Source organism: Plectropomus leopardus, chromosome 15 (assembly GCF_008729295.1).
Source record: "Plectropomus leopardus isolate mb chromosome 15, YSFRI_Pleo_2.0, whole genome shotgun sequence".
Taxonomy (NCBI): Eukaryota; Metazoa; Chordata; class Actinopteri; order Perciformes; family Serranidae; genus Plectropomus; species Plectropomus leopardus.
In genome coordinates, this window is record NC_056477.1 from 14,543,557 (window position 1) to 14,554,292 (window position 10,736).

Genomic DNA, 10,736 nt, shown 5'->3' on the forward strand with positions numbered 1-10,736 from the left:
AATATTGACGTTGTGGACTAGAAAATACCCCCAGTAGCACGAGTGGAGCAACACCATTTTCTCACAGGGCCACATTTTCATTCTCAACATTAACATTCAAGCTCCGCGTGTATCATTAAAGCCAGCATACTGACGCAGTGCGTTGTTTAGGCTAGCCGTATTGTGTAGAGAAACTGAGCACACATAACCAAACTGCACCTTTATTCTAGGTTATTCAGGGCTTTTTTATACCCGTCGGAGGGGAAGAGAAGAGAGAGAAAAAAAGCCGGAGTGCTCATTGGTCGCTCTGCAACACTAGCCCCAAAACCATAAACCTGCACCGAGTAGTGCGCAAAATAGCCTCATAGCTAGGTCGCTTTTTTGTTCCGCGTCCAGTTTGTTATAACACCCGGTGTCTCTGGATAACAAGCACTTACATTTTCGGTGTCACGCTCGTTCACCGTGGGCAATGGCGTTCTGGTCGACATCTTGTGTGCTTCGCAGGCCGCTAAGCGATGCAGCGGGCTGGGCAGAGCAGAGCAGACACGGCGCGGTCCGTCGGTGCCTCCGTCCCTCTCTCTACATCCCCTGTAAACACCGCAAACAGCGGCCCTTTTTACCGCAGCATAGCGCGCGCAGGGCCCACCAGACACGCCAGATTTTCTTTTTGGCTTTGTGCACTTCCCCTCAGGTAGGCTAGTGGCAGACAGAAAAGGAGGAAAGAGAGACTGAGAGAGAGGGAGAGAGAGAGAGGGGGGCAGGCCAGGAAGATGCGTCGGTAGCGGACGGGTCTGCGCAGCGCATCTCAAACCTCCCACCAGGAAGGATGGAGGGATCTCTCTCTCGCTCTCTCTCTCTCTGCCTCTAGGCTACACACACTCTCCCTTTGTCTCCTCTTTATAGCTCATTATTCAAGTCACCACAAAACAGTTAAAGCACACAATTAAAGCAGTGTCCGGCACATTTAGACCAGCTCGGGCGTGTTGCAACAGCCTGCAAAACCCGAAGATCATCATGCAGCATGACAAGGTGGTTTTACAGCGTGACTGAATAAAGCTGCAAATTTTGGCTGGAATAAGAGAAATCAAATAAATACTCTTTGGATGTGTCAACTCATTGAGAGCGGAAATATGGTTTAACAGTGATTTCATGTAGTGTTTGAATATGACAATGTGGTAAACAGTGTCCACAGAGAGGCCTAGTTCAAGGGTGAGGCCTGTGTCACTCTGCAAACTGGACATACTTTGCCATCTGTTGGACAATTACAGCATTACACCCCTCATTGTTCCCTCCAGTCATGAATTATGATTTTTTTTTTCTTCTGAGTGATAATATGCTACTGAGAGACAGATTTTGTGTTTGTCATGAATGAAATCATTACCTGTTTTTTTTTTCTTTTCTGGGTGTAGTTATGATAATGTGACATATGCATGCATGCATGCAGTTGTGCATGCAAAGTTTGTCCACTAGGTGGCACACTGCACCTTCAATATATTGCACATCTGCATGTTTTGACATGTGGGGCCCAAGCAAATAATGCCATCATTTATCTTTTTTTTGGTGCATGAATTAACTTCAGCTTTTATCCTCTCTCTCATAAGTCATGGAAGCACTGACATGTCATATTGTGATCAGGAACAAGCAGTGTAACAAGAGTTAATGTGCATTACTGAATCACTTGTATGGGATGTCACATCTTCTTTGTCCCTGCAGTATTATAGTGGAGTTTCAGGCAGACAGTTGCACCTTCCTGGGTGTTACATGACTGATGGTTTGTCTAACACAGCAGAGAGGCCCCAACCATAACAATGGACACAGCATGACATAACGTATCACAATAACTGATGGATATAGGAGCTGAAAGCCACTGAGAACATTAGGTCTGTTTTTGTGGTTTGGAGGAATCTGGTTTATTTTTGACAATCTCAGCTCCACAACATCCTCTCAGGGAGACCTCCTTCACATCAGGTCAGAGTGCTCACATTCATTGAAAAATGTTTTGTCTTCATAATGTTTTTCAGTGGAGATACCAGAACAATATGCAAAGAGATAAGATGGATTCAACCAAACAAAAGGGGTCCAACATTGAATCTTGGCATGTAGATGGGCATTTTTGGAATTCTGCATCTGATCCCAGTATGGATCAGGTCCCAACATAGCAGATCTTATCCTCACTGAGCCCTAACAACTGGGACCAGCTAAATTATTCTAGTAAGACGCATCCTCTTACTACTAATAGTGTGACAGTTGGTTGTGTTTTTCTCATATCTTTTTTAGATTTGATAACATTTATGCATTTTTTCTTTGTATTCATCTGACTTAATGTATCTAAACCATTTGAAAACTGAGCAAATTGGCTTAATTTCCTACAAAACATGGTAAGAGGGCAACTAGCAACTTAATGAGAAAAACATGCAAGAAACATTTTTTTTCAAAAGAAGACAAATATCTAAAATAATAAAAAAGAAAATTAAAAAAAGAAAAATGACCTCAAGAAAACCTCAATAAAGTGCTATTTATTATTGAAGATTATATCCTTGTCACCTTTTACGTTTTTTTGTCTGTCTTTTCTGTGTTTTTTTCAGTTTGCAGTTTGCGAGATATTTCTCGCCAAGTTGCTCAATGTGTTTTTTCTTGTGATTTTGACGTAAATCTAACTTTCTCAGGTTTTAGAGGTTTAAATGCTAGGAAAAGGCATCTGAATATAGCACAAGAAAACAGTTGATCCAGATGATGAAGAGTTAAACACTTAGAAAGGTGAATTTATCCTTAAACCAACAAATGCAATTTTTTTTTTTTTTTTTTTGTGGCCTTGTATTGAGCGGAGGCCCTTAGTGCTCCCGACCTGAGGTATTCACAGAGCAGTGTGTTCGTGCCTGAGATTTGCATTCTGTACCTGAGTTGCACTGCTGTGGAATGTAATGGGCACTGACACTGGTTTAATGAGTGCATGTACACCCAGGGCCAAATGCAATTACATGCTCTCACAGGCAACCATCAAAAAAGTAGGCAGCTGTTAACCACCATTCATCGCGGATGGTCATGCAGTTAACTGTATTTGCAGGACAGGGGGTGAGGGGAAAGAGTAGAAAGGCGAGAGAGAAAGAGGGGGAGAAACTAAACTCATTATGAGACAGATAGTGGAGTAGCATCTGTCAGCATTGGCACTTTACCACAGCTCTTTTCGCCTGACTCAGTTTCACCAGTGAAAGTCAAGCCACGCTTTCCAGTCAGTAACAATGTTTGCACACATCCTGCAGAAGTGTGGGAAATATCACGAAGAGCCTCTTCAGGAAGGAAGATGTTTTGTGGAGTTTTGCATTCTTACATTCAGTCCCAGTTTGTGCTTCTCATGCAAACCCAATCATCTTAAAAATAAATACAGAGTGATGTTTGAAAAGGTTGTTTAAGCCTTCCTACTGTTCTGAAAAGACTTTTAAAACCATCTCAATGAAACAATATTCTAGATACTGCATGAAAAAAAATATTGTTTTTGTTGGTTCATATTCAAGGAGCCGTGTGTAGCATTTAGTGGCAGCAGTGAGGATTGCAGATTGCAACCAGCTGAAACTTCTCCCATGTGCTAAGCCTGAACTCCCAGTTAGAATCCTTTCAGTGTTCCTCGTTCAGCAGGTTTGTATCGGGAGCTTCATGCAGTTTCTCCAACACTGTTTGGCATGTCAGATATTATGTGTGCTCACCTTTTTGTCTCTGATAATTTAAGATTCAGACATTCAGGAGGTTTTCACCTGAAGCCAAATTATCCACAGAGGTGTTTTACTCTGCTAAACACATGGACCTGGTGATTTAAACTGGTGAAAACACTGAATAAGGCAGTTTCACAGTTTAAAAAAACACCAGTGATTTTCTGAGGCTGTACGGCTTGTTGGAGGTATTTAATTTCTCCTAATATAGCCCCCCAAATCCTACACACTAACTTTAAATTAAAAAAGTACTCAAAATATCAAAATCGATGCAGCTGGACCTGAGATATATATATATATTTTTAACTGTATGCACACCTTGGGAAACAGGTTTAAAATCTTTTTCATTATGCAACTGACAGAATATTTTTCATCTAGATGGCTTAAAGTCTTTGGGGATTCTGGAAATACGCTGTAAGTGTTGTTAAATGATATTTTTTGCCTTTCTTTATCTGAAAACTGATAGCTTTACTCTGGTAATGAAATGTAATGGTGACATGTGAGACACAAACTGGGGTTAGCTCACATTGGATTCATGGTCTTATTCATTTTAAAGGAACATGTGCCAACAGGATTAGGTCCGGTTTGGATAAATGCGGTCAAAGTCTCTTTTCCTGATTACTACTATATATTACTATTCTTACACATGTTGTGGCTCTAATCACTTCTCATCAATTTGAGCTAAAAACATGAAGGTATTACAAACACAAAGTCATCAGCAGAAATTCCTGCTTTAGAAATGTGTTAAGTGCACACCTTACAAGGCAGAGCTTGCACTCCGCTGTCTGCTCTGACAAGTCAATAAAACCCACTGGTATGCTGAACATTTTTGGAAGGCAAGATAGATATGAGGCTGTGGTGGAATTTGATCAGGCAGAGAGCCAGCCTCCTGTTCATTACAGAGCTTTCCAGCAGCAACACACCCTCCCGGTGAGCACACCTCAACCTGAGGAAAAGTATTACTGACTGGCACGTCAACAGCCCGCGCCCACCCTTGGCCTCCCCTCCACCTGCCTGTCTTCATCGCTGTCACACATGCATGTGCTCACACACGCTGCATACACATCATGTACTGTCTCGATTTCTCCCAAGTTGTATTGGGAGGGATGGCAGGGAAGTGGAAACTATGAAAAGGCTTGAAAATCCAGGGCAGATGTGAGCTGACAGGGCGGGAGAGATGGAAGTTGACTGGGAGCAACGGGTGTAAGTGAGAATCTCAAGATTTAGCTGCAAAACTTTGTCTTCTCTGCATGTTTTGTTAGATTGTTTTCTGACACTCTCTGGGAGCGAGGCTGGAAATTTCATACTAAAAAGACTTTAACTCTTGGTTTGATTTCTTTCAAAAACATGAGAAGAAGGTAATGAGCAACTTAACAAGAAATTACCCAAAAAGAAGCAAAAAATTTTGTAAAAAAGAAATTCATGTGAAAATAAGAGAAAAAAAGAATGACAATGAAAAAAGAACTTAATTAAAGAAATGAATGAATGAATTAATTAAAATTAATTAAATTAATTAATTTTACCAATTGAATTGTTATATTTATGAATATTGTTTTTGGGTTATTTTTCCTCCTTTTTTGTTAATTTTCTAAAAATCCTTTCCTCCTCTTTAGAACACATTTTAAGGTAATTTTCTTGTCACCTTAGACTAATTTCTTGCAGTTTGCGGGACATTTTTTGTCTGGTCATTGCTTTTTTCTCCCTGTGTTTGAAAGAAATCAAACCAATTTGCTCAGCTTTCAAATGGTCAAATAGCTTAGCCGATAGCCGATATCAGTCCAGGTTTCAGGGTTAATTTTGTAAGAAAGACATTTGATTTGTCTAATTCAGACTGCTGAAGCCACAAAAGCTTTAGATAAACTTTTGAATACATTTCTATGCTTAAAAAAAACAGGATTTTGTCCCCCATCACTTACTTGTACCTTAAAAGCCCATTAGAAATGTATCTCTTAACAAAAGGAATGTTTACAGCATAATATTTTAAGTTAATCCCAAAGTCATAAATACTTTTCCTCATACTTGTAGTACATGAAACTGCTCACAACGGGGCGCCCAGTAGGTTAGTGAACATGGGTGCTGGTTAGGGACAATGTCCTTGCTGCAGCGGCTGTGGGTTCACCTCAAGCCCATGGCCCTTTGTTGCATGTCGTCCCTTCTCACCCCCTCTTCCACGCTTGCTCTGTCCTGTCAAATAAAGCCAAAAAAATAATATCAAAAACTGCGTACAACAAGGTCTGTGGATTATCTTGAGTAACAGGGTCATGATTTATGGAAAGTGACTTTGTTGTGTTTCAGACAAGTTGAGTTCAATCTAGTTCCATTATATTTGAGAGAAGGCAGACATCTCTACAGCTGATATCTCCAACACTCTGCAACTCACACCAAAGTAATCTAATAAACAGCACTTCTGGTAAGAGGAAGAACATCATGATTTTGGGGTGAACCGTCCCTTTAAGACGGACTTAAAATACTGTGAACTTATTTTTTAATGCAGGTGTGAGGGAGAGGGTAGCATGTATGTGTGTGGGGCCCCCACTCTGGCAGTGACCTTCCTTTTAGGATTATCCCCCTTGAACTTTGTGTTTCCTGCTTCAGCTTGACTTTGGACCAATCAAAGCCCAGCTGGCAGACTCAACCTCCATCATTACAGAAGTAACACTTTAGCCATTTCTTATAATAGTTATAAATAAGGGCTTTATTGATAAGAACTGAATGAATTGCAGTAATTTTTAGATCAGCCCAGTCACCAGGAGAAAATCTTGACATTATACGCTTTTGCAAATACGTCACATTTACATCTGTCATACATATCATATTAACATTTCACAAGTGACGTTAAGTAATATATGAGCTGACTTTGTCATAGGGACTTTGAAGGGATAGCATATGGTGTGTCACCTATAGGTGAGATACTGCACAGCTGCAGACCACTGTTTGAGACCAACAAGCAGCAAACAAGTTGTGCTGGGATTGTGCCCCCAAAGCTGGGTATTTGAAGCCAAAACATAACCACATGGCAACCACAGTGTTTTTGACATGTAAAGTTTCAACATTTCCACCACATACTAACTAACATTTAAAATATCCATGGTTTGCGGAAACATACAATGCCAGCAGTTTTTTGTTGTTGTTTTTGCCAATGGATTGACTAGATGGTTGATAAAGAGAAGATTTTGGTTTCCAGAGAAGATTTTGGTAAAAAGTACAACAGTGTACAAGAAAAATTCAATACATTTTCTGGCACTCTGGCCTTTTCAAACATGCTTATGTGTGACTTATGTGTCACTATTTGTATGCATGGCCCGTCAGCATTCAACTTCTTCTTTTGTTTCAGCAACTATTATGTTTGCTTTGCCAGTGTGTGCATACTCTTCAGTACTGCAACACATCAAACGTCCGCTGAATTAAGCAACACTTCCATGGAACTAGCTGTGGCTTAACATGATGCACTCCAGCTCCAAGGTATTTCCTCTTTTGACCAAGCAGCTTATGATAAACACTCCACTATGTAGAGGGACTCTCAGAGGAGAAATATCAGCTTTTTCCTTTATATGAACTTGAATCATAAAAGGCAAAGCCACTTACTGTTACTGTACTTGGGGATAATTATCATCCTTGTATATCATGTTTTCCCTTGTAATTATGTCATAATTCAAAGGCTTCCCTGGCGAGCTTAAAACGGTTGGGTACGTCATCATGTAACAAACTCTTCTCTGAGGAGCGGGCCTATTAATTGTCAGTATATAATTACATTCATAACACCCCGAGGGCCCGTCTCGTTTAGTCATCTCAGAGTTACTGCTCCAAACTATAATTAGGGAATGTAATCACACAGGTATGGACCTCCAGGATTTATTTTTTCAGCCTGACTGAAGGCTGATTGAAATGACATCTGTGGTTGGGCACCAGGCGGGGAGTGTTTACGACCTGGCACATGTTCAACTGCCACATGCAGTGGCACCGGGCAGCATACCATACCAGCAAAGTTCACAATTTACATACACAAACATGCACATATGGATGGCTAGTTCTGCTAATTTGTTTGACGGGTGTATATTCTTATTGCCTTGAGAGTGATTTCTTGAGTGGCACGCATGTGTGAGTGTGTCTCCTTGTGAATACCCTTGTGTGGTTATGCCACCCTCGTGTGGCACTTGTGGCCAGTGTTAACAAGTGACCTCATCCCATCATGTCTTTCCGATCTCAAATGCCATCCAATAAACTACTCATTTCTCACCTCTTCATGCACTCTCTCCCGCTCTCTTGCGCCATTAAAACACCTCTTACCTCTCTCACTGACACCCACTCTGAAAGAGTTCAAGACAGGAGAACATAAAGTCAAGGCACGCTATGAAGTGATCGTGAATGATTTCCCGGTGAGAAGTGATTAATTACTTGAGTTTCAACAGCATTTTTGTGATGTAAGCCCTGGGGTTAAAACTCGAGAATTTAGAAACCAGTAAATATCTGAGTTCTGCTGAACCTTAAACAGTTTCACCATCTCACTCGCCAGTTTTTGCTTTAATTGTTTTCTGTGTGTTTGTAGTCACACAGAGATGCATGGCTGTAAGGATGGTGATGTCACTCAGCTGGTCTACCACTTTGGTCCTGATCAAAATATGTAAACATCTTAGCAACTATAACATGGATTAGGATGCAGTTTTGTATAGACATCAGTCATGATCCTCAGAGGATGAATCATACTGACCTGGGTGATCCACTGATTTTTCCAGTGGCACCACCATCAGGTCACAGTTTTCACAGCTTCAAATACTTTAATATCTACTGGATGGATTACCATTAAATTTTGTATCAGCGTTTGTTGATCCCAGAAAATATATTCTTATTAATAATTTGGTTATCCTATGACTTTTCTTCTAGTGCCACCATGATAGGTAAAGATACATCTTGGTACTTAGAACATGTACCATTATCTCCATCCCTGAAACATGGACCTAACAGAGGATTTTCATTTTGACAAAGCTAAAGACATCTACATCATAAATTCATGCAGAAAAGGAACACATTTATGCAAAAAAAGAGAAGAAAATCACCAGAATGCTGGGAATTAAGTGTTTGATGCTTAAATTCTTTTCTGGCAGAGGACCCCCAAACCTCTTTTCAGTGGTCCCCTTGCCCTTCTTCACCCATCACCACCCACAAATGTTTTAACGAAACCAATGCCCTTGGGTTGAAATTTGTGGTTTTCGGTGAAATGTCTCCAAATATTAGCATGCTAATATGTTATTTTAATATAATCAGCAGGGTAAATTTCTTTATACCTACTAAACATCAACATGTTTGTCACTGCCTGTAAGCATGCTGATGTTAACATTTAGCCCTAGGCACCACTGTGCCTAATAGAGCCTCTTGGTTGACTTCTGAAAAAAGGCATTTTGACACAACCAGTCAGGTACAGAATGGTGGACTCAAAAAGGCACAGCTCACACAGGGGCAGATACGATTAGGCCGAATTTGACATTAGTCCAAGTCGGTGCACAGGTAATCAAAAAGTTCAGGCAAACAAATCCAAACAAGGAGCAAGCTTAAGACTGAGATCAAAAAGGTCATACATGAGGAGACTTACTAGACAAGGAATGCAAAGACGAGGCGACACTAGGGAACGCACTACAGCTGGCAACATGAGGGAGAAGAGGGATAGAGGGATTATACAAACAGACAAACAGGGTTAACAAGATGCAGGTGAGGCCAATTAGGGCGGGCTGAGACACAAAGAGCAGGATCTGGAAGACAGAGACAAGGTAAAGTACTACAAAATAAAACAGGAAATGACAAAATAAACAGACAAATGAACAAGACCTGTCTGACATAGCTGACCATGTCAGTTTTGTGTTTTTACCTTTTTAATAGACATCACAAAACACAGTAAGATGTGAGAGGTTCCATCTTCTTGATACTGCAAATGTGTGTAATCAAACCGAGTAACCAAACAGGAGAAGCAGCCAAACTGCTCTGGTGCCCTCAGGGGTCCCAAAGACTCATTGGCAATTATTTTGTGGTGACTAAATCAATTGCAAATTTGTTTGTTTTCACTGAATGCACCAAAGAAACCACAAAATCATGATATAAACTGAAATTATAGGTTACCTCAGAGGGAAATTTTGGTATTTTCAACCTGGACCATATTTTCCAGCATTTTTGTGTCTAAGTGGGACACAATGGGAACAACATTTTTTAAAAAAGGAAAGTGGTTCTTTTACTAAGAGAGATTGCTGCAGTTGACAGCTATGAAACAGGCTGCAGTGAAATCTTCAGAGCAATAGCACACTCTCAATATGTTCACTTAAAGTATTTGTTTTTGCCACTGACAGACTCAGATTGGAATTGGAAGTGTCCCACAAAAATAATATTGTGGCCTATAAGAGGTACCCTTTTGTTGAGGTTTTTGTTTTTTGGTGTGTTGTTATCATAGTTGTCTTTTCATTTGTCTGACAACACATAATGGATTTCTGAAAGTACAAATAAATATCTTTATTAAGAAATTAAGCAATTTTCTTTGCCCTTCACTTGATTCTGTCATTTTTTTTATTGTGTCTTACAAAGTCTGGCTCAAGGAGAAGTCTAATTTTCAGTCAGCGACAAGAAGGTAAAGATTTTTTTTCCATAATGTTGTTAAAAAAACAACAACAACAACTTACAATAAAAATCAGATTCTGACTGTTGCAAAAACAAGCACTTTTAGTGACAGTGCATATCCTGAGTGGTTTTTCAAAAATTATTATTCTCTTTAACCACTTAAACACCAAAACAAAATATGGTCCATGTTGAAAAATACAGAAGTTTGCCTGTAAAATAGTATGTGCTTAAATATTTGATCTTGAGGCCTTCATTGTTCTGTAAAATATTGTAAAACAATTTGTTTTCAGATCAACTTACCACAATAATGACTAAGAAATGGGGGACTCAGCGTGTGGCTCACACCTCATTTTTACACCAGGGCCCTTTAATGGGTTAATCTGGCCCTGTTGGTGAAAAACTATCTGTATACTGTATGAATTGTAATGCTGGTGTATTTCTTTCCTAATTAGAAAA

General features: G+C 40.0%; 1 protein-coding gene across 2 annotated transcripts in view; it reads right to left on the reverse strand.

The window, feature by feature from the left end:
• LOC121954220 (serine/threonine-protein kinase MARK1-like) overlaps positions 1-740 on the reverse strand; it is a 38,538-nt gene extending 37,798 nt beyond the window's left edge. For both annotated transcript variants that reach the window (XM_042501566.1, XM_042501565.1), the window contains exon 1: positions 417-740. In XM_042501566.1, coding sequence (XP_042357500.1) covers positions 417-467 — 51 coding nt within the window. In that variant the 5' untranslated portion in view covers positions 468-740. The remainder of the gene's footprint in view (positions 1-416) is intronic.
• Between the last annotated feature and the right edge of the window lie 9,996 nt (positions 741-10,736).